Source organism: Acanthopagrus latus, chromosome 10, assembly GCF_904848185.1.
Source record: "Acanthopagrus latus isolate v.2019 chromosome 10, fAcaLat1.1, whole genome shotgun sequence".
Classification (NCBI taxonomy): Eukaryota; Metazoa; Chordata; class Actinopteri; order Spariformes; family Sparidae; genus Acanthopagrus; species Acanthopagrus latus.
This window is the reverse complement of record NC_051048.1, coordinates 4,188,659-4,212,925: the sequence shown is the minus strand read 5'-3', so window position 1 is coordinate 4,212,925 and position 24,267 is coordinate 4,188,659. Positions and strand designations below refer to the sequence as shown.

The 24,267-nt window shown below is 43.3% G+C and overlaps 2 protein-coding genes and 2 non-coding genes across 5 annotated transcripts in view; all 4 read right to left on the bottom strand.

Moving 5' to 3' along the window:
• Positions 1-6,355, bottom strand: part of nhsl2 (NHS-like 2) — a 137,582-nt gene extending 131,227 nt beyond the window's left edge. Inside the window, exon 1 of the mRNA XM_037112411.1 lies at positions 5,434-6,355. Within this exon, the coding sequence (XP_036968306.1) occupies positions 5,434-5,758 (325 nt within the window). The 5' untranslated portion in view covers positions 5,759-6,355. The remainder of the gene's footprint in view (positions 1-5,433) is intronic.
• An 8,784-nt stretch (positions 6,356-15,139) lies between these two features.
• Positions 15,140-22,371, bottom strand: rps4x (ribosomal protein S4 X-linked). Of its 2 annotated transcripts, none has more exons than XM_037112842.1 (7): positions 22,273-22,371; positions 21,603-21,680; positions 20,078-20,258; positions 18,381-18,478; positions 17,723-17,894; positions 17,483-17,640; positions 15,140-15,298 (listed from the first exon to the last, which is right to left on the bottom strand). In XM_037112842.1, the coding sequence occupies exons 1-7, from the start codon at positions 22,273-22,275 to the stop codon at positions 15,197-15,199; spliced, it is 792 nt and encodes a 263-aa protein (XP_036968737.1). In that variant the 5' UTR covers positions 22,276-22,371; the 3' UTR covers positions 15,140-15,196. The 2 variants fall into 2 exon arrangements, with proteins under 2 accessions (XP_036968737.1, XP_036968736.1); XM_037112841.1 differs by lacking the exon at positions 22,273-22,371 and adding an exon at positions 22,158-22,177.
• LOC119027916 lies at positions 17,263-17,334 on the bottom strand. Its single transcript, XR_005077528.1, has one exon. It is a non-coding gene; the product is annotated as a small nucleolar RNA SNORD61 (small nucleolar RNA).
• LOC119027917 lies at positions 19,934-20,008 on the bottom strand. Its single transcript, XR_005077529.1, has one exon. It is a non-coding gene; the product is annotated as a small nucleolar RNA SNORD61 (small nucleolar RNA).
• Positions 22,372-24,267: the final 1,896 nt, after the last annotated feature.

Here is a 24,267-nt window from a genome sequence, read left to right as displayed (position 1 = left end):
GTGGTCGAGGTCCACCCGTGGGAACGAGGGAGGCGAGGAGGAGGGGAGGAGAAGAGAAAAGAGGGGAGTTAAAGCCTCTTTTCTCATCCCCTCATCAACCATTTGATTTTCATAAGAGCATTTGGAAGAAATCAGTATTTTAGAGTGAAAAATTCAACTGAAGGAAGGAAAAAGTGCATGTTGTGTTCAATGCACTTCAGCAGCAGGATGCACCAGTTTGTTCTTAAGTTGTGAAGAACAATATGTGCATTGACCTCGATAAATCAACAAAAAGTCAAAAATGTTGTATCTCACAAAGTAAGGAAATAATTCCTCAATGCATCCCTTTATCCGAATCTGCACCAAAAGTTAATGCACTTCGATCCTCCACCCAAGTTTTGTGGAAATCCATTCAGTAGTTTTTGTGTAATCCTGCTGACAAACCAAACAAACCATACAACCAACCAATCAAGAAACAAGCAGTCCATTCAACCGACAAACAAACAAACCAACCAACCAACAAAGAAGCCAACGCTGTTTTGTCACACCTTATTTGGACATTTCACTTATTTTCAATGAATTATTTGATTGCATTTTCTTTAAATGATTTTCATGTTTTTGGTGAACTGTTCCTTTAAGCCATGCAGAGATTCTCTGGAGCTTATATTATAAATCATCCTGGATAATAATAACGAGACTGATATGTTCACATAGTTCTGCAGCCAGTTACAAAGCAGTGGACTGATGCTCTCTAGAGGCTGAAACTCAAGCAGGTTGTACTCCAGGCCACACCCTGTTTGTGATGTAATAGCAGGTGTGCTGCCTCTGTCAGCTGAGGGAAAACACCTGCTGTGATATCACTGACTGGGGAGCTGTCCAGAAGTGAAATGTGTGCATGATTTCAAACCACAGTGAGCAGATTTCTCCTCTGTGTCATTTAAACAGACTCAACTGGGGAGCATCAGACCGAGCAGGAACATTCAGTTACAACGAACTGCTGCAAAAATCAGCCTTTAAAATCAGTTTTGGGCCAGAGGAAGAATGTGGTTTCCCAGAGAATTAAGCTGGGGAAAAAAAGCACTAAAAAGAAAACATTAAACTCTGGTTCCCACTCACATACTTGGGATACTCGTGCCACACTCAGAGACCGGCAGGAAATAAACCCAGAATGAGAAAGCAGCAGAGGACACAGTCCTCGAGGTCGGGCCTTCTGAGTGACAACTTCCAGTGGAAAGTGGACACACATGCACTCACTATCAGGCCTCCCTCTTCCTCCGTATCACTCGCCCTGGGTGGAGGAAACCAGCTCAAATCCCTGCGGCGCTCCACCGTGTCGAAGGTCCTGGAAGCAGCTCAGGAGATCCGACTCCTGAACAAACTCTGAACCCGGTGGAAAAAGTCTCCTCATGCGGGCCTGGAACATGTGTTTCAGCCCGGCCTTACGCAACTCTGACCGAGTTCCACTGCTTTTTGGCAGGTGGCGGGGGGGATTGTCGGCGTTTGTTAGAGGAGGAGAAGCTACACATCTGCGAAAGATGGAAACCAATTAGATTTTTTCTCATCAATACTGATTTTAAACCAGAAACTTGATCTTTCGCCATAACTTAAGTGGTTTCAACGGCTTCACTTGACCTCGGTTAAAGGGGAGGCAAGGTTGCTCACTGGATAGGCAGAAAAACTTTTTGAGGCTTCTGTGGCGGCCACCAATTTCATACAGTATCATGTTCACATTACGTGTTTGTGACCTTACTGTCGTATCAGAAGGTGGAGGCTGGCAAGCCACTGACTGCAGCTCAAGACTGTGTTCCAACATCTATAAGCGCGAAACCACCAGACCGCAAGAGATAAATGGTTAGTTATATCTGAGTCTTATTGCAAAACATCAATCAGCGTCATCATTTATACTATTAATACTCTATAATCTCCATCACTGAGCATCATAATGTTCTGACAAGTGGCCGAACTGCACACTCGAAGGAAAATCACAGTGTAGGAATAAAATCGTTTCTGTCTAGATTCACGTTTTATACATCCAGGAATCATTTGATTATTTAGAATCCCGTCATCAAATATCACCCGTTAGATTCAAAATATTTGGAAACGAGCCGCCGCGACATTCGAGAAGGCTTTTAGTCACCTCGAGGCAAACTGCCTGCTGTGAAAACTGGATCTTAGAATAAAGTGAAGCTGAAAACACCCCAAAAAAGAAAAGTCTGAACTTTGTGAGTCAGCCAAAGAGGAAGACCCCAAATGTTTACACCTTTGTAATTCTTTTAGGGAAAGTTGGATCGATGTTTTTTTTTTATTTTTGCTGAGACAGTAGGAGGCGAGAGAGGGAGAGAGAGGGAGAAGAAGAGGTGGAGGAGAGAGGAGGATGAAGATGAGAGACGAAGCTCAGCTCTATTGATTGTTTAGCCGTGTGCTGCTGCCCACATGTTAGTGATACAGTATGAACCCACACAGAATTTAGAGAGAGAGAAGAAGAGTGGGGATCTTCACATCTCACGCAGATGAACACATGAAATGCCTCTTAACACACACACACACTCTCACACACACACACACACACACAGTGAGTTCCTCTCTGTAAAGTCGACTGAAAGGCGAGCAGCGCCGTGTTTTATCTTTCTTCCTCTCCTCTTCCAGCTACATCTGGTCTGTGTTTAGAGGGACTTTCTCTTATCATACTGTACGTGCTCTCTCTCACAACACACACACACACACACACACACACACACACACACACACACACACACACACACACACTGCTGACAGCTTCGTAAACTCTTATTCACGGTCGGCTTGACTTATTCATTTGCTCGCTCTCGAGCTGTAACACAAACAAAGAGAAAAGTTTGCGGAGTCAAACAGGTTTGCGGCCAAGATGCATATCCCATCATGCATCTGGGCTGCATCTTATTTACATGGAAACTGTTGCCAGGTCGAGGTAGATGCGGCCTGGCGGCGATGATGTTGAAAACTGTCGACTCAAAGGGCTAATCCATTCTGAAACGCTTACAAAGGAAAGAAAGCTGCAAAGAAGCGTCACTGACTGTTGTTGTGTTGTGGTACTGACGTGTGATGGAACAGTTCTGATTTGTGCTGCACTGTAAGATTGTTTAGATTACTGTCATTGTGTGAAAGCATGAAACAATGACTGTGCAAACCAACCAAACCTGCCAGTCAACAAAACAATACAATAAGACGTGATATGATATGATACAACACGGCCCCATATCGTACCATACAATATCGGAAAATACCAAACAATACAAAACCAGTATATATTATACGATATCATACGATACAACACCATACCATAACATACAATGTACGACAATACGATACCGATATGATATGACACGACACCGCACCAAACAATACCATACAATATAAGACAATACAATACAATACTGATACAATATGATATGATACATCATGGCCACATACCGCACCACACAATATCAAAAAATACCATACACCTTACCATTCCATACAATGTAAGACGATACGATACTAATACGATATGATACGACAACACACCATCAATACCATACAATACGATACCGATGCAATACGATATGATACAACACTGCCCCATATCGCACTATACTATATTGTAAAATACCTTACCAAACAAAACTAGACTATACCATACAATACAACACTATACCATACCATACAATGTAAGACGATACGATACTAATACGATACAATATGATACGACAACACACCAAACAATACCATACAGTATAAGACAATACGATACGATACAATACTGATATGATACAATATGATATGATACAACACGGCCCCATATCGTACCACACAATATCAGAAAATACGATACCAGACAAAACCATACCATACCATACGGCACCATATGATACAACACCACACCATACAATGTAAGACAATACGATACGATACGATACGATACGATACGATATGATATGACACCGCACCAAACATTACCATACAATACAACACCATATCATAACATATTATATGACATTAGACAATACCCGCCATACAATACAACATTAGACAATACCATACAACGCCACATGATACAATGCAATACAACACGATCAGACTCAATATCAGACCACAGCATGCAATATAACACGATACGATACAACACAAAACCATACCACACAATATCATTCGATATAAAACAACACCATATCATGCAGTATAATGCAATATGATATAAAACAGGCCCTACCATACAATACCATAGGATACCATGCAAATGTGATATGATACAATATGATAACGATACAAAGCAAAATGGATAAACTTCACTTTCAGTTTAAACTCAAACTCATTTTCATGAGAATTTCTGGACTTTGCAACAATTCTAATCCTTAAAAAAAAAAAAAGTCAGAATAAAGTTTCCAGACTTAAAGCTCTTCTCCTGACATGTGTAAAGACATGAAAATACCCTGATATGTTGTTATTTTCCCACAAAAATGTTCAGTCACTAAACAGAAACTCCACAAACGAAGATTATGCAAATATTTCTCAATCCAAAAGCTTTAACAGCTGGACACAAGATGTCTCCTCCTTCACTGAAAAGTCCACCGTCAAGAGTTTTATGCGCTACAAGTTTCCACATCACACTTGTGCAAGTTTCATGATTGGCTCTAAAGTAGTCGTGACCTTTCACCTCCAGGCCAGTGACCCCGAGCATCCTCATGAACTTGAACTCTGATGCTTTCTGACCCACTTCGACTCCAGAACCGAACCTTTTTCTTTTTTAAGTCAGGGGAGGTTACAGAGGAAGCGAAACAGCTGAGCGGGAAGTGCAGGAGGTGACAGGTAGAGTGACAAAACTTCAAAACACGCGTGACATCTCTGAGGCCACATTCCTGCCTCCACACCCACAGCGTGCTGCCTTCAGGAGCATCCTGTAAACCTGCACACCTGAGAGCCAAGCGCACAGAAAGTCACTTTCAGTCTGCAGGCGTAATGTCTTCAATATCTAGTAATGATCTTTAAAACTGCAAATCGCGAACAACAACTCACGTTACATCATTCTTACGTCATCTATCAACAAGCTCACATGGTCCCCACCCACTTGAACGCCACATGTTGCCAATTAAATCGGGGGGTTTTATTCAATAGCCACAGTTTTCTTCTTCCAGCAGATTCTCGAGCCTCTTCTCTCGTCATTTTAAATGTTTTTTTCCAGGGGAAACTCTCGCATTTCCTGCAGCGCATGAACGCAGGACAGAACTCAGCCAGCTGACAATAACAAACCCTCCAGTAATAAACCACACACACGCTAAATTAATCTGCTGCGCACTCTGTCACACACAAAACCACAAATCTCTCTCGCTGATCTCCCAAAGTTTGACACTGACTTGACTCCAGCTCTCCCTCCTGCACCTCCAAGCTGTGTAAAGTGACTCCATGTGAATTGAGCGCTGCTTTTTAATCCCCTCTTACTTCTCGGTGGAGGTTTGCTGATCAGGTCCGCGACGTGCCTCTGCAGCCGGACCACTCTGCCCTCCAGCGCGCCGGACCGGTGGCAGATGGACACCAGCTCTCCCTCCAGCTCCTCCAGGATGCTCACCGAGTGCCGGGACAGATCCGAGAGCTGCCGGAGCACCGAGCACAGGGTGAAGCCGCACACGTCCGCCAAGTCCCCGAAAACCTCCGCCTGCTGCCGCCGCCGCTGCCGCTGCTGCTGCTGCGGGTGAAGCTCCAGCAGCCTCCCGCCGTCGGGCTTGCACACATCTTTCGGAAGTATCGTCCGCTTGCAGAAAGGCATTATTCCTCTCCCTGAAAATGATAACAAACTCCGCAGATAGTCAAGTTATATTCCTGTGGTCCTTCTCCCTCCGGTTGGCGCACAGACGCATGCTACGGATCCTCCGGGAGGAAAAACTCCGCCGCGTTTGGAGACGCTTGGAGCGAGTTGCGCGTCGTGCGCCCTCATTGTTTTTGACTGCGAGTGAGCTTTTCTCTTTTTTTCTCTCTCTCTCTCAGTGGAGAGGAGAGACTCAGCTGCTGGGGAGGCTGCTGTCAAGGTGCTCGAGTTGTATCACACGAAACATCCGGTTTGAATCTACAAAATTAAAGCCCAAATCACCCCCAAACAAATCAATGTGCCAAAAAAAAAATGGATTTCAGGACTAGTTGAGTGGTTAAAAAGTCACATCAGCGCAACACACACCGACATATAATCTTATAGATTATATAGACCGAGAGCAGAACTCCAAGATGTTTTAACCACACCGACCCAAGTCACTAAAACATAACACGATTAAACTGAAAAATGGTTACATTTGCTTCCCTTTTCTGCATTAAATTAAAATCAGTTGCACATATTTCATACACAGGTTTCATGGTACATGTAGCTTCTTTCACTTTGAAAAGACTGAATAAAACATCTAATTATAATATATTGTACTGTCATTGTTAATTATTTTTGAACAATTAAACTAGTTTCTATATTTTGTGACAAATTTCACCTATGCGTGCTTTTATTTTGAAGAGAACTCGCCTGCCATGTTGTTTCATCTTTTCAGGCTTGACGCAGCGACGCGGGGCGCAACAGTCTGGTGCCTCCTGAGAAGGAGACCTGTCTGGAGGAGGAGGAGAGAGATGGAGGAGGAGGAGGAGGAGGAGTGAAGGCTGTCCAAACGCTTTAAGCACATTGGCTTCTTACTTTGACACCTTTTAGTTTCAATTAAAGGAAAATATAAAGCTGTAACTTCCTGTAGGTCAGAGGTGGGCGACAGTTTTGTGACCTCCTCAGGAACACGAGAGACATCATCATCATCATCATCATCATCATCATCATCATCATCTCTTTGCATAATCACATCTCCATCTTTGACAACCTCCATTGTAACTTGTTCAGTTAAGTTGACCCTGAAGGCATCACCTCAGTTGTAAAGACGAGGTTGATTTCAACAACTTTGTCCAGAAATGAGGAGACGAATCAGGGGAGAGAAAATTACTGAGTCACAGACATGGATCACTGTAGTCCTCCTCCTCCTCCTCCTCCTCCTCCTCCTCCTCCATCTTCCTCTCTTTACTCTATAAACTGAGAACAGGTCCAGGCCTCCACTCATATTTCCAGATGGAGGCGCAGCGCTTGAATACATAACACATTTCTAAGATCATACAGGATCAGAGACTGTAGACGGAGACAGAAGTCCCTCCCTGACATAAAAACCAACCCAGACGCAGGTCTGAGATCATACATTCATACATGCACAGTTTTCTATCCGACACGTTGTACTGTGCTCTACTTTTTCTATTAGTCTGACCCTTTATTTGACTTGGGGAGGGTTGACTTTCTCTGAGTTTGAACATGGTTGGAAACATGATGTCAGAACACAACAAAACACAACACAAAGGTTTGTTTTTAGACGTTTTAAAGCGGAATTATCACATTACGTAACCGAGTCACGACATTTTGATTCGATTTCGCCGCGCTGGCTCGAACGCGTCAGGTGAAAAAACAGCTCCTAAACCAAACAACAACACGGAAACTCCTCGTGACGAGGTCTGCGGATGAAAGACATCTCTACAGCCGATATCTCCAACAAATCACATCGAAACAATTTAGATGGATTAGCAGTCGTGTTTTGTTTTCATTTATTTGGGTGGCATGTCCCTTTAATTCAAGACTGGATCTGAAGCTTTCACAAGAGGGGGGTAAGTTTTCACTGCACCTCTTGCACGCTTGCAAAGTGAAGTGTCTGCTTTCCTGCTCTTTCTCCAGAGGCCCTGAACGCATCTCATCTCCGAGCCAAATCTGTCTGGTTAACCAACATTACCGAGCCTCTCCGGCTGGATTCTTTGCGGCCACCACAAAGTGACAGCAAGTGCACGGGAGGAAAAGAAAACAAGCAGAGAGCGGCGGTCAGAGTGTCTCTTTAAGACGTATCATCTCTGCAGGAGCCTCTCGTGACGTGGCCCCCTGGACTCCCGAGGAAGGGTGGAGGAGCTTCATCGGTTTCTCTCCTCTCGCTTCAACAAATGTTTTCTCCTCCTCCTCCTCCTCCTCCCTCCCTCCCGGGCCAGCTGCTGCTCACATCCTCCACCGTAAATCTGTCAATTATGATCTGTCCTCCGGTCACCTCCTCTCATGAGAAATGACGCATGAATTAAAGAGTTTAATTCCAAAATGAGATTTGAAGAACGGAATACTTTCTCCGATTCAATAACTCTGTTCGAGATGAATTCCGATGGACTTTTTTTAACCCGCGTGCTGATGTTTTCTGTGTCGCTCACCAGCGATTATGTAACATCAGGGACGTGGTTATGACTCAGCTTTGATTTCCTTCTGTTTGTTTGTTTGTGCAGTAGCTTCATTTTCTAATATCCATAAACGTTTGTCCGTACGTCAAACGGAACAACATCATTATTTGCCTTCAGTGCGCTCAAAACTAACAAACTACAGAAAATCTGCATGTTTGAATGCAAGCTGACCCGATAAGTGAACGATTTATTGCTTTAACCTTTTCTTTTTCTTTGGTAACGATGTCTGGGAAGTCGCGATGAACCTGTGAAGTTCTCAGGACAAACTTCGCGGTCCTTCGTCATTGGTGCCTTGCTTGCTAGCGTGCTATTTCTTAACTGTATGTTCAGTGGTGTGTAAAACAAATGGCCGGTGGTGGAGCAGATACAGCAGATTGTGAGCTGGAGTTTCCCTGGTAAACATTTCTATAGGGGACGAGTGATCCCAAGAAGAGCAGCAGCAGAGCTGGAGGGAGGCCGAAGAGGTCGGTGTGTTTACTGGGACAACCACCAAATCAGAGCTGCAAGAAGAGCCGACACCACAGCTACACAGCAGAGGGTAAACACTTGATCCTCTTCATGAATACCAGTTCAGATTTGTTTGTTTTTGCTACTGTAACTGGTTTGTGATGTCATGTAAAGCTAAACACATCTCTTGATTGATTGTGCTAGCTTTGCTAGTGCAGTAACGTTCAGATATTACACGTTTTTTTATTAATTTCTCCAGCATCAATCAATCAAAAATGTCAAAATCTGAGTAGCGTTCAAATTTCTACACCTTCATCAGTGACCCGTCGTCGATCCAGCTACCACTGACAACTTGTCATCGCAGTGATGGAGGCGCCACACAACGCTCACCAGATTCGTCTCAAAAAATCCTGGAAAAATGACGCATCTCAGCTCAACTTTTGTCACTTCTTCAGATGCACGTATTGACCCAAGACGGCTGCGATTACTGATTGATTAACGATGCTCCCGTGGCTCCTCAGAACAATACATCGGATATCAATTAGGAACCGAACAATGCTGCGAACAATATCTGCTCAAGCTTGTGTCTTTTGTCTTTTGTGTTTTAGACAATCAGGGATGTTTTAACAGCTCTGACCTTTGACCTTCTGTATGTTAGCTGTTTCTAACATCGATCCTGGACGTTACACCATTTTTTTTCTTACATGTCTGAAAACTAAAGAGGAAAACCGGCGACTGGAGACAAACATGCAGCAGGAATGTGTCTTTTTGCCTTTTGCTCCTCACATTCATCAGCCTTCTCTGGCTTTCTATCTAATTGTGGGGGAAAAAGGCTCTTGTACCTCATAATTTATTTCACTTTGAATCATTCTGTGATGACTCCCCGCCCTGTCCTTGTCAGCCGGGGAACAAACTCTTCCATTTTTACAGCTGCAGACGCCTCCTCCCGCCGCTCGACGTGAATTCACAGCCTCGGTGACGTCTCGCTTCTCTGCAACGCTTTCCAGGACTCTCCACTTTCTCCGGAGCCCTGTGAAAACTCCCCGTTCCTCTTCTCGAGGCCTCGTGAAAACGTACCCCTCCTCCCTTATCCCTCCCTCCCTCCCACCCCCCCAAAAAAAAGCACATCTGGCTCTCAGAGCGCCCCCTGGGCCCCCTTCAGAGACCCCTCCCAGACGTGAACTTGGCCTACCTTAATGTTTTTGTTCATGCAGTCTGTGTCTGTCTTACGGAGAGGGGGGATGGAGCAGGAATTTCAACATAAATGGGCTCTTATTGACACAATTGAAAACATCAACATGAGAAACTTTGGATTGTGTGTGTGTGTGTGTGTGTGTGTGTGTGTGTGTGTGTGTGTGTGTGTGTGACGACAGCCGGCATGTTGATATAAACTATACGACTATATAAATGTACGAGAGCTCCAGAAGGACAGAAGAGGTGGAAGGGAGCGGCCGCATTACATCATCCGTAAAGCTCAGCACCCAATCGTGTCACTCCGGCCAATCAGTTGCCACGACAACCAACGTGCCCCCTCAGTCAATTAAGCGACCGGCCAGATTTTGGTTTCGAACTCGTCGTCGGAAAGAAAAGAAAAAAAAAAAGCCCCGCCTTCGCCCGCCGACTGCATCTGTCACCAAGCCAATCGTCCAATCAGCCGGCAGTCAGTCAATCACATGGAAGCAATTGATTAGAAACAGCTGTCCTCACCCTCCTCTCCCTCCTCCTCCTCCTCCCCCTCCTCCTCCTCCTCATCAGATGACTGAGTTCATTGTTTCAGCGGCTCAGCCCACTTCTCTGCGCTCGCGCAGGGAGCACGCTCCAAATTTACCTCCATTACTCCACTTTGACTCCCTCCCTCCTCCCTCGCTCACATTGTAGTTGTAGTATTCAGTGTTTTCTTTGAATCAGCAGTGTTGGCATGTAAGTAGGTGATGACTAGTTTCAACAACACACTGCCACCAAATAAAACTCATTCCACAGCCACCAGCTCATAACAAAGAAGAGTTAGTATGAAAGACAATAAGACCACAAAACTTCCTGATTCTCCCACATTTGAACGTGTGAATAAGAAAACACGAACTGCAAGTAGCACAACCAGAAATGCAAACTGTTTCCAGGAGACTCTTAAAAAGTGCTGGACAATGCTTGGACAAGCTTGGGCGGCACCACCACAGCTATTTAGTCTGCTGAAGAAAAAAAAAAAAAAAGATTTAGTGCGTACCGATATATAGAAACGTCGGAAGCAGGATGCCAGAAACACGTCCAACTGCATCCAGTCGCATTCTGCCGTACGCGAGCCAGTAGGATTTTTTTAACCACAAATTTTTGTGCTTGTAATTTATACATTAATATGCTAAATTAGATTGTGACGAGCATATGAGCGAGAGGGAACCCTACTCCTCTGGCAACACGAGAAAGTTTTCTTAATTTAGCCACAAGATGAAATAAAGTAATGGCTGAAAAACCTTGAAAGGATCAAAAGTAGACACTTTTTCAGGGGTCAGAAACCCAAAAAGGGCTGGCGAACTACTGTTTTATTGCCTCGTTGAGATTGAAAGTTCGTTTCTCCTGGATTGGGCTGCACCAACGATGCATAAATCCATCACTACAGTCGTGTTCTTACTGGGCAGTTTCAAACTGATTGTTAACTAAACTGTGTTGTGTCATTAAAATGTCAGAAATGCCATAAAGACTCATGTCATGTGTGAACTGGTTGCTATAGGAAACGATTGTGTAAACAGGAAGTTCCAGCAGCAACATGAACTTTAGGGACTCAGACAACTGGAACATGTATTGTCCTTCTATCAAACGTTCATCATATTTAAGATATTTTTCACTCCAGTTAAAGACATGCACACATGAAAAAGTATTTATTTAGCATTTAGGCTCAAACTGTTTGTTTTGATGTCACCTGAAGCTGTTGAAGCTTTGAAAAGTGTGAAATATTTCCAAAACAAGAGCGCGTCCTGCAGACGTTAACTTTGCTGCGGTGAAGTTTTCAGCTGCACGCGCTGATAAAAATGTCTCTTGTGTTTACTTGTACCGTGACTACAAAGCGTGCAGCATAAATGCATTATGCAGATACATTTATAACGTCTGAATGTTGTTTTCTTTGTTTTAATGCGAGTCTGTTCGGCCGTCCTGCTCTGCGTATTTTCTTTTTATTTTCATTCCTCAGATAATTCAGCACTTTAGCTCTTTGACTGGATGTTTTTCTCTGTATTTGCTCCGCAGCTCACATTTCTTCTGCTCCTCTCGCCATCCAACCAAACACACTTCAAAGCCTCTGTGTGACTCTGTGTGTGTGTGTGTGTGTGTGTGTGTGTGTGTGTGTGTGACTCTGTGTGACTCTGTGTGTGTGTGTGTGTGTGTGTGTGTGTGTGTGTGTGTGTGTGTGACTCTGTGTGTGTGTGTGTGTGTGTGTGTGTGTGTGTGAGACTCTGTGTGACTCTGTGTGTGTGAATCAAATGTGATTGTTGCTCTGCTCACAAGGGGATGCAGAGCAGGACCAGAGCAAAGCCTGCGTCTGGCGAGTCTCATATTTCAAATGTTCAAAGACTGTGTTTGTGTGCATATGTGTGTGTGTGTGTGTGTGTGTGTGTGTGTGTGTGTGTGTGTGCATATGTGTGTGTGTGTGTGTGTGTGTGTGTGTGTGTGCATATGTGTGTGTGTATGCACTAGAACACATCTGAAGTATTATTATGGTAAATACTTTTATGAATTCCTATTTTTGTTTCTTCAAAATGACCACAAACATTAGTCCCCTCTCAGATTGAGGAGAAATGTAGTGCCCTGTTGGTCCTATAGATGTGTGTGTGCGTGTGTGTGTGTGTGTTGTTGTTGTTTACAACTGCTCCCTGGCCAGTAAAAATGGGGACAACTCCACAGCTTCTGATTTGTTAGTGAACCCGTCTTGCTTCCCGTGCAGATGTTGACGCTGCAGCCTCGAGGTCAAGTCGAGGTCAAAGTTCATCGTCCTGCCGGTGGATTCAAACAATCTCTTTTTAATTTGTTTCTCCAGATAATTTCACTCAGTTACACGTTGTTAAAGGATCGTTCTTGGAACTTAACACAGCCAAGACATATAATGTAATAACCGCTCAACTGTGTCAACTATGGCAAGCACAGTGGGTCAAAGTTAAAGATGGAGGGCCGTCGTGTCTTTTTTCTATCATATTTTGGAAAGTGTGATTCTGTCCTGTGAGACCTCATCACTAAAAGTAAGCCTAAACTTTTAATGAACTAGGGATGTGTTGTGATTTAAAGTCTTCGCTTATAAAAATTCTAACTATTAGTTCCTGCAACTTTGGTTTTGTCTTGAAAAAAATATTCTACACGACTTTTCCCTTATTTTGACGCTCACTTGGGATACCACCAGGTATTTGCTTCAGCATCATCAATCTCTGGCTTTTGGTAGTTAATTTAACGTGACTATGAGGAACTTTAAGTGTTTATGAAACAGTCCGGTGATTATAAACGACCTGTAACAGCAAACTGCCTGCACTCGGTCCGATCACATACATCACTGTATAAAATGTAGAAAGTTTTTGTAGTCGTTTTAAGAGCCGTGGCGTTGAATAATGCTGAATATCATGATGTCATAGCAAAGTTGACCTTTGACCTTTGGTATATCAAACATCACAACCTCACTGTTTTTATCAGAAATTTGTGAAATTTTATTGCAATTATCGTATAAATTCTTGAGTTCGCTCTTCGAAAACAACAGTAAAATTGTTCCCCAAGAAACATCGAACAGAATATTTTTTAATTCATCTTTTATTTAATTCTTCTAACAGACTAATAATCAGGAAAGAAAGCTTGGTCAGATATAAAAACAATGACAGGGAACATTTCACTGCATCACCACATTCAGCTGAGAATGAAGTACTGGTATATGAGTGTTTGTGCTCTCACTCCAGTGAAGGACCTGAATGTATCTGTGTCCTCGCTGCTCGCTGCCAGGAATGATGGATTAGTGTACAGTACAGCGTGTCAGAGAGCAGACGGTCATGAGAGCGAGCAGCTCCCCTCGACACACACACACGTTAACACACCGACAGACACACACACTCCTTCCCGCCGTGTGTGTCTGTGAAGGGGTTGGACATTAGAAAGTCCTGAGGGAGACGGGCAGCGGTGATCTCTCGCTCTTTCACTCGCAAACACACACTCGCAGGTGAGTCTGAAGGCCAGAACGGGATCCGTCACACACACACACACAAACACATAAACACACACTGAGGCGGTGTGTGTCGGGCCAGGTTTCTGCAGCGAGGAGCAGCCTGCAGCCCAGCAGACACCATATGGACCTGCACTGAAGTCACAACACGCAGGGATGGAGGGGAAAAAGGGAGGATGTGCAGGAAACGGAGAGAGATCGAGAGAAAGATGGCGACTGTTTACAGGTGAAGGGACAGAAAGACGGAGGAACCGGTGTGGTGGAGGGAAAGGAGGAAAGAAAGGAAAGATGGAGAGGAAGGATGGATGACGGGTAGGAAACAGACGGTGACAGAGCGAAAAAAAGACGAAGGTATGGTAGGGACTGATGCAAAGAAGGATGGAGGGAGGAAATGGAGAGAGACTGAAGACTGTTTACAGGTGACGGGAACAAAAAATGGAGGGACTGATCAAAAGAAGTATGGAGGGATGAGAGGAAAGAGGGAGGGAAGAAAGACTGACAGGGAGGAAATGGACAGAGATTGAGAAAAAGGTGATGAGAAGGAAGGAAAGAAAAAGGGAGGAAGATACAGCAGGGACCGGTGCGAAGAAGGACGAAAGACGGGAGCCATTTAAGGAATGGTGGAAGAATAAGGAAGGAAGGATATAAGGAAGGCGGGATCAAGGAAGGATGGAGGGACAAAAAGATGAAAACTAAGGAGGGATGCAAATATCAAGGGAAGGAAAGAAGGCCCTAGAAAACGAGGATGGGAGCTTAAGTAGGAAAGACTTGGAAGACTTGAAACAAGAAAGAATTCAGAGGAGAAAATGTTGGATGGAGGGAGGGTGCAAGATGGGAACTATTTCGGGAAGGAAGGAGGTAAGGACAGTTGGAAGGAGGGATGATGAGGGGATAGATGGAAAGAAGGAGGGAGGGATGAGACAGGAAAAAGAAAAGGAGGGAGCAGAGGGATTAGGAGACAACAGATGGGATGGAAACAGAGGAGAGGATGGAGGGATTAGACGGACTGAGGGAGGGAGGACGGACCGCCTGCAGGTGAAGGATGGAGGGATTGTTGGGTAGAAGAAGAGATGCTTAGTTGCCACGTAAAGGAATTAAAGGGACATTTCAACAAACCACCTTCAGCTTCCCTGAGGTCACTTCCTGTTTTTAAATATTTGTGATGCTGCAGGAAGTTTCTCCTCCCTCTGTGGAGGAAGCATCGTTACCAAACCAGCAGTAACAGAATAAAAACCACAACGAGACAACACGTGTTTTGTAAATAACAGTTTATTTGAAAACCAGCGGTCGGCTGTCTGTGTGGCCAGTTTAGCTGCTGCCCTGCTTGGCGGCGAGCCTCTTGTCTCTCTCCTCGGCGATGGTCAGACGGATTCCCTTTCCTCTGGGCAGGGACACCCACGGCTTGTTGCCCTGGAGACGGAGGATGGAGAAGACAAGTTATTAATTAGTGCTGATCAACAGGAAGCGTTATCACAGGTGACGACTGGGACATGGTGCGATTGTTCTGATTCGTTACTTCACTAAAAAGGGTTTTCAAAGCCGGCTGCCATCAGGTGAAATGACCCCAAACCCTTTACATCCACTCAACTTGCAGTACGACTTCTCCATTTATACATTTCACAAAGACGACAAGATAAAAAAAAAAACAGCCTCATTAAATCTTAACTGACTCAAAACTACACACAGAAAATGGGAAACTATTTGTATACAAGTTGTGGAGTTGTTCAACTCGTCCCTGCGTCTTTTCTTGTAAACTCAACATGTTTAAGCATTTTAGGTGAATTTCCAAACTTTTTGGGCAGCTGTATTTATTTCTACATGCATGTCAACGACCAAAATTATGTTTGGTGAAAGTTTTATGGGGACTGGAGATAAATTTAAAAGAGGAAAGCTCAGAGTTACTTTTAAGGAAATGGAAATTACAATTTCAAGGAGTTTCAAGCACGATATTCAACATTAAAATCTCTCTCAAAACCTTGAAAACACCACATTAAAATTAAGCATTTATAAGGATTTAAAGTTAAAGCTGATTTAAAGTGATAAAACTGACTGTTTTGGTTTAAAGAATTATTGATGGGTTTTGAAGATTTTATATCAGAAAATCGGACGTAAATTAATCTATACATGACGTTTTACTGCTTACAGGTCCATTTATTTTGAAAACTGTTGTAAATAATTCACAAGATTAAAAGAAATGCAGTTGGTTGATGAGATTATTGGCCTGCAGGTCCCCAGGAGTCGTTCCTGAAGCATCGATGAGCAGGAAACAGAAATACTGACTGCAGCCAAGAAGAAAGCGATAAAGCGTTCCTGGCTGGCTTCAAAATAAAAATAAAAAAAACCTCCAACCTTTGACACCTGGCTGTCCGGGGTCAAAGGAACTCACAATGGAGGAAATCAGAGCCACTCTAGTTCTGATGCTGCAATAACTGGAATGTTGTTTGTCTGAGAAATAATTAAAACGCTGCCAGAATTATAAGAGCGACGACAGGACGAGCTTTGTGAAGTTCTCTGCGGCCAACAGGCGCTCGGCGCTCGACCGTGCCAACATTTATCTTTCGGTCAGCGCTGCAGCTCGAGGTGACGACGGACGGCGAGGCGGAGGCCGCTGAATAAATGTCAGGCGGCAGAAAGACGACCGAGCTGCCGACAGCTCCGGTCACATCCGCGACCAAATAAATGTCAAGCTGCGGAGAGAAGAGTTTTTACTGCCGACGCTGCTCATGTCGGGTCCTCTAATCATTTAATGGGACGGTGTTTAAATCTTCTAATACAGTATGTCGCTTTATCTGCCTTCACTAGGATCAGAATTCAGCCTGGAGCGCAGGACAGATGTCACATCGAGCATCTTAGGTTCCTAGCTTTACATTTAGCGCTACAAACTCAAATATAGTATGTTTTTCTTTTGTTTACCCCAAGGAGGACCAACACTTTTCATAATGGAGCGTACCGCGACTCATTTATTGGCATTTTAGTCTCTTCTTTTGACATTAGTTGCCTTCCTGTACATCAGGAGCACTTCTAGGAGATTAATCCAGCACTTGATATGATTTATAGATTCAACATTTAGCCTAAAAAAAATATTTTAATTCCCCGAAAAGCTCAAAGTGACGTCTTCAATTTGCTTCTTCTGTCCAAAACCCAAAGAATCTTCATTTACTGTCCTACATGATAAAGAAAAGCATTTTTTTCTTTGACTGAAGCAGTCAGCTTTTATCCCTCGTTGGGCTCAACTTCTACAGGCCTATGAATATTGTAAAACAAATGAAACGCTTTAATTAACTTGCAGGGCCCTCAGGAGGTTTCAAACTGAAGGGAAAATCAACTTGCGCTTGAAAGAAAATGGATGAATTTCACAAGATTTCCTTGTGAAGGAGCTCAGAACTTCTTAGAGGAATTGGTGGTGTATTTTCATTGCTGATCAAAACCAAAAACGTCATCATTGCTCCAGAAGTCGACTAAATTCTGTCCCAGCTGAGACAATTATATATTCTGCTTGGGGTTCAATGTAAACTCCGATGCTGACACGTCTTCTGCGAGTGTCCGACATGAGACGGGGGGGTTATATAACCGGATCTTTCTCCTCGTCCTCACCTTGCCAATGACGAAGATGTTGGAGAGCCTGGTAGCGAAGCTGTTGCCTGTGCTATCCTTCACGTGCACCACGTCGAAAGAGCCAGGGTGACGCTCCCTGTTGGTGATCACACCGATACGCCCCAAGTTAGCACCGCCGGTCACCATGCACAGGTTACCTGCAGAGGGCGGGAAAAATTCATTACAGCCATCGAGACACATGACAGAAAGTGAAGCTGGAGCAGCGAGATAGAAACTTACCAGTATCAAACTTGATGAAGTCTGTAATCTTGCCGGTGTCCAGGTCGATGCGGACCGTGTCGTTGACCTTGATGAGGGGGTCTGGGTAGCGGATGGTGCGGGCGTCGTGGGTCACCAGGTGAGGGATCCCCTTGGTGCCGACCATGAGCTTCTTCACCTTGCACAGCTTGTACTGCAGACAGAGAGGAGGCCGGTCAGGAAACGGACAACAAGGTTGAAAATTAATTAACAGATGACATTTTGAGGATTTCCGCTGTATGTCGACCACCATCGGCTCCGTCTCTGTCTGCTGTTGTAATTCTTCCCACAGTTGAGGATTTTAAACCAGATTTGACCAAGATTATGGGGATTAGACCAGTTCAGCTGCCATAGCTGATCTTCAGATTTGGCAAGACACAAAAGGAAATCCTCCTTAAAGCTCGTTTCACACCCGGTAAACCAGCAACGACTCTGCCAAAGCCCAAATCTGAGCCAGTAAACAAACTTCGACTCCGAAGTAGCAACAACCTCCTCCTACTGACAATGTTGGTTATCCGTCTTAAAGTTGTTGGAGGAGGATACCTTCTTCTAGTTCTAACAGCGGTGCTTGATAGTTAACATAAATCATACTCAACTCTCAGACATAAGAATGAAGGATAATCATGTTTTCTGTTCTTACCTTGGCCTCCTCGCCGGTGATGCGGTGGACGGTGAAACGTCCCTTCACATCGTAGATCAGACGGAAGTGCTCACCGGTCTTCTCGATACTGATCACATCTGGGGGAAACAAGCAGGAAGAAGTCTTAGCATCCAAATCAAACTAGTACAGGAGTTTAACACCTTCTGACTGTATGGAAGACCATGTTGATCATTTCCTTGATTCACTGATCAGTTGTTCGTTCTATAAAGTGTCTGAAAATGGTGAAAAATGTCCGTCAGTGTTCCCAAAAGCCTGAGACAACGTCTCCAAATGTCTTATTTTGTCCACAACCCGAAAATATTCAGTTTACTGTCATGGAGATCTTACTCGACAACTTCTGATCCACTCGATCCACCAACCAGAGAAAGCCGAGAGCATCGGTCACATTTGAAGATGAACATGTGGCACAGGACGGTCTCTACACTCGTCATGTTCAAGTACCAGTGAGCTCGTTCAACAATCTCTCAAATCCAGATATGAACTTTATCCGCTCTCCAAAGAATGACAAAAACTCTACGTACAACACCGTCAGCACAATCTAATGAAAAGCAGTGGAAACATTTGAATCTAGAAAGCCAGCCTGAGTAATTTATGCTTCCTAAAAATACAACTTTAAATAAAACATCAAGTACTTCATAGTCATCTGAAGCTGCACCAGAGCGTCGACTGTTTCAGAGTTTATAAAAACAGGCTGCTGTCGTTCGTCCTGCTGTGAAAGCTTCCCCTGGATTTGGAAATTAAAACTGCACACCTCCATGTGAGGCTGTTGGCCAGCGTCAAGGTGGAAAGAAAAAACTGACAGGGTGACAAGTTTGAGAGGAGGCGTGACCGAGTTCAGACACAAACATCAGCTGCTCTGATGGAGAACCTGCTGCCGCTCTGCGATATGATTCCTACCACTGCAGAAAGAGTGAAACCGGGGAAAACAACATGAGTACAGAAGGTTTAAGTGAGTTTGAGGTGATGAGGTGTTGTATTCAATCTGCATTTACGACTTTAATTCTCTTAAACTTGTACGTGACGGCACTGATGACGGACATGCGTCGACTATGAAGGAGGGGTCTGTTTCATTTTCATTCTCTTCCAGTCTCTAATACATCTAAGTAGACTTACAGTTGTGAGTTTATCTCAAAACTCACAAATTACTGGCTGCTATCCCTCTCAGCCAAGTCCAATATTCAACCACAAATCCAAAGTGACTGAATCTGTGAAGGCTCAGCCTGTCAGACCGCCAGATTTTAGCGTCAGGTTTGATATCCAAGACGAAAGAAACAGACATCCGACATGAGAAACTCCAGTGAAAGTGACAGCTGCTGCCCTCAACTGTTCAACACTGACAGCTTCTAAACTCCGAAGAGACACTTTTATCTGAGAAAACATCTTGACAGAAGCCGAGCGACAGTAAATAAAGTCTCGTCTCAAAGTCACACTTCAGGGAATAAAAAGATGTTTTTTGCACCGACACAGAAACTGAAATTTGCTCGCCACAAATAAGGTTTGATAAGTCAGAACCACGCTAGGAGTTACAGATGGAGCTCAGAACTTCTTAGAGGATTGGTTGTGTAGTTTCATCTCATTCCTGATCAAAACCAGGTGGTCATCATTGCTCCTGCATCGTTTACAGATGTTAAATCCTCCACAGCAGCATCAAACGCTCGAACAACAAGTCAGCTCACCCATGAATCCAGCGGGGTAGGTGACGTCGGTGCGGACCTTGCCGTCGATCTTGATGAACCTCTGCATGCAGATCTTCTTCACCTCATCCCCAGTCAGGGCGTACTTGAGGCGATTCCTCAGGAAGATGATGAGGGGCAGGCACTCCCTCAGCTTGTGGGGACCGGTGGAAGGACGAGGAGCCTGGGGAGGAACCAGTCCGGTTATTTTAGGTCCTCAGATTGTGTCATTACTGCTATTAGTTAATACATTTAGGAGCCGATATTCAGTCTTTGGTAATCCAACAGGTTTAAGCTTTACTCCAACTACAGCTGCACATTGTAATTTTAAATTTTGAGCTAAGCGCAGTATCCATTTCACTGTATAAAAGCACAATGTTGGACAAAAACAGCATTATGATTAAGCTCTGTAGAGCGACAGAGACATCGTGTCCTACAAATCTTTGCTCTACAGATGTCAGAACACGACTGTTACGTCATGATTTTAACAAGTTTCTTCGCTGATAATTCAAGTTGTTGCTCTAATATGATGATTCCTACATGTCATCACTCATATCACCATCTCAAAATCTGTCGATACACTTGAAATATCAAATTTCGACCATATCCTGCAGCCCAAAGGAAACAATTTGCACAATTTTTATTGTATTTATAATTTCAGAGATTAGAGTAAGACACAGTCAGAAAGTTTCTCAGCTGGTGTTGTAGATAGTGATATAAAGAAGGGCCAAAGGCAAAGTTGTACAGCTAAAAGCAGGTATTTCTAGTATTTACCTGTCAAACTGCTGCATTTTACATCTAATTTCATGGATTTTACAGCCGTTGCATGACCACAGTCCATCTTAAAACGTAGTTATGTGCATTTCTACATCAGTTATCTCAGCGTTACGCAAATTAGAGCCAGTTTTCACTCTTCAGATTTTCAAAATACGACCAAATTACTGATCCAAGCATATGACTGGAGAATAAATCCCTGAAATAACAGCAAAACCAAGATTATGCGTCGTTTCAAAAGCTTTTACAATTATAGGTCTCCCTAACAACTAGGTTAAAACTTTAATCTGCTGAACATTACATGTATATAAAGTCCTACAGATGCATTTAAATTAGTGCAGCGGTCCACAGATATAGTACCAGATCTACAAATGCATTCAGGTGAATCTCCCAGTTTTATAATCATTATGAAAGACTTCACATCTCAGCACTAAAGTGGAAAACGCATGTTTTATCTTGAAGATAAATCTATGATAGCTGCCGACAAACCAAAATGCACAGGGCTCTGTTTACAATTTATACCGCTGAGGTATTTCACCTTCAGTTTATTAACCTTAATTTAATGAACGTAGCTATGAAGCGTCCATGTGTGATATGATAAAGCTTGAGTGAGCCACATCTGCCAGCTGTACATCCTCCTTTAGAGTGTATTTAACATGAGCTCCCAACACACTACCATAACTTATTGATGCCACAGAATACAGATAATATAAAACAGTTTAATGTGAATATAATATGCAGTAATGTTACTTACGAACACTCCGGTGAGCTTGTCAAGCATCCAGTGCTTTGGCGCTGCGACGCGCTTCAGGTGCTTCTTCGGTCCTCTTGCCTGAATAAAAAGAGAACAATGGCGGTCAAACAACGGGACAAACAACCGGTAACCCACAACAGTTTGTTTATCAGCCAGGTGGACTGATCAAAATGTGTTAAGAGTATTCTCGTTCAGCAGAGTTAGCATGTTGAGCTAACGTGCAGCAGGAGGGAACGCCGACTAGCACAACCGGCTGCGGCCTAGCTAGGCTAACATTAGCACACGTCTGACAGAATCGTTTAAAATCCCACATTTATTTAAACTTTTACAAGAAGCTTGAACACAAAAAGAAGTAAAATCGTCTGCCAGAAAAAAAAACGCCTCCACTGACAACGACTCGTATTCCGTTTATTTAGCAAGCTAACGCTTGTTAGCCACCGCTAAGCTAACGGGCACCGGGTGAGGAGGAAAAAAACCCCAAAGTGGGGTTCGGTCGTTTCAAATCATCAATAAAGAGCAAGAATCGCTGCTTTCGGTCACAATTTACACATCTACCATTTTATAAGACGTAGGATTTCAAGCTAGGACACATATGTTTGTGGTAGTACGACGGCAGAAAGTGATGTTTAGTGATTATTTGAGAGAGGAATCGTGAGGGAAACCTGCTCACCATGTTGGAGTCTGCGGGGAAAAGGACCTCTCTTCTTCCGGTATTGAATGATAAGGCCGAGGACGGCAGACTGGGAGGGACAACCGGGGCGAAAGTCGCGATTCAGATTCAGCCTCACTGAATCAGTCGATATTGGTGTTTTTATGCTGTTAAACTGTGGTGGATTATAACTAAATATAGATGTTTATGATTTGAGGTACTTGTATTTAGTATTTCTGTGTTATGCCAGATTTACTTAATACTTGTCACATGTTTTAACTCCAGGAGCTTATTCATTTATTTATATTTATATTTTTTTATTTTTTTAAGAAAAAGCTTTTTAATACAGGACGTTTTACTTGTAGGTTACTGCAGTATTTGTATCCTGCAGTATTGCTAGTTTTATCAAAGTAAACGCTGTGAATACTTCATCCACCATCTTTAAACCGTAATTTAAATGTTTATTTTCTACTTATTCGTAACCTGTTCTGTTTCTTTCTAGTTTTCTTTTTCTTCCAGTGTGTTTAAGTTCATTTTGCTCCTGTGTTACAGTAACAGTGTTTTGTTCTGTGTTTACTTTCTAATATCTGTCATTCTATTAAAATAAACATTTCTGTGTAATTTCAAGTTTAGTGAATTAGCTGAAATGCTTTATAACAATTTATTAACCTTATTTATGTTTCTGATGTTCATAATACTTAATAATGGTGTAAATGCTTAATAAATACTGTGTATTTCATCCATAAACATTATTTGAATGAACTTTACAATTGTTTCATGAAGTATTTCATTGTTTATTACCAGTGAATTTACTTAATTAAATCTGGTGAACTATGAATTTACCATTTATTAATGACAGTTACTATAAAGTGTCTGTAAGCTCATTTCAGCAAAGACATAGATTTAATGAATTTCATTAAAAATTGGCCATATTTGTTCTTTATCTTCTGCTTCTTCTTCTTCTTCTTCTTCTTCTGTCGGAATTTGAGTCCAATTCAATCTGCTTGCTGTCACTGATTTTATCTCCTCAAAGTTTGTGACAAGTTTCTTTGTTGACAAAAACGTTGCACAGGAATTTATCCTTCCTGCTCCACCGATGGAGCACGGAGATGCCTGATGTAAATATGTTTCATATATATCCCTGGAGGTGCCTTATTGTTATTTAAAATATATTTGTGTCCTCATTTGATGCATGTGGAGTGAAATAAAACAGCATATGTTTGCACAGGCGTGATCTATATGATCATCCTCCATGTTTCCCGGCTGCAGCTGCTGGTGGTGCCTCCACTTCTCTCTGTGTTTCTGGGTCCCGGTCAGGAAATGCCAGCCCAGTCCTGTTTACACTCTGGGAGATAAAACTCCTCCTGGGTTTTTTTTTGTCTTCCTCTGCCAAATGATACCAACTGATGCTGCCTCTCTTTTTTATAAAGGCATCTCTGCTTCCCCCCTCCGGGCTGCAGGAACTAATCCCAAAGCTCGAGACAAACCTGGACTCTATTTATACCTAATAAAAAGGCTCCAGCGTGCAAAAAATTCACACGTTTATCTCCCCCGACCTACTTTATGTCTTATTTTTCCTTCCTCCCATCCAGCTGAATCAACCCCACCAACCTACATTTCATTCAGACGTATACTAAAGACAGAGAGGAGCTCAGCGACGGGGCCCCTGCAGCCAGAGCTCCAATCTAACGTGTTCCCAGCTTTAATTTCCTGACCTACTTCCTTGAAAAACACTGATAGCCCAGTCCTGGAACCCCAGGAAGTTTTTCAAGGATTAAAGGCAGATTCCTGGAGTCGCGTTACAAAAGCAGAAGGGAGGTGACGTCTGTTTGGACTGGCTGTCCAGAGGCTGCAGGACTGTTTGGTTCAGATGTAGCTGAGGCTAATAAAGTCCAGCTGATGGTAGAAAAGAAATGAGTCGTCTGGATCTCTTCTTATTTTCAGACGGTTACACCCCTTTAAATCTTCACTGTACGCCAAAAAAACAGGTCATGATTTACGGTCGTCCTTAGTTAT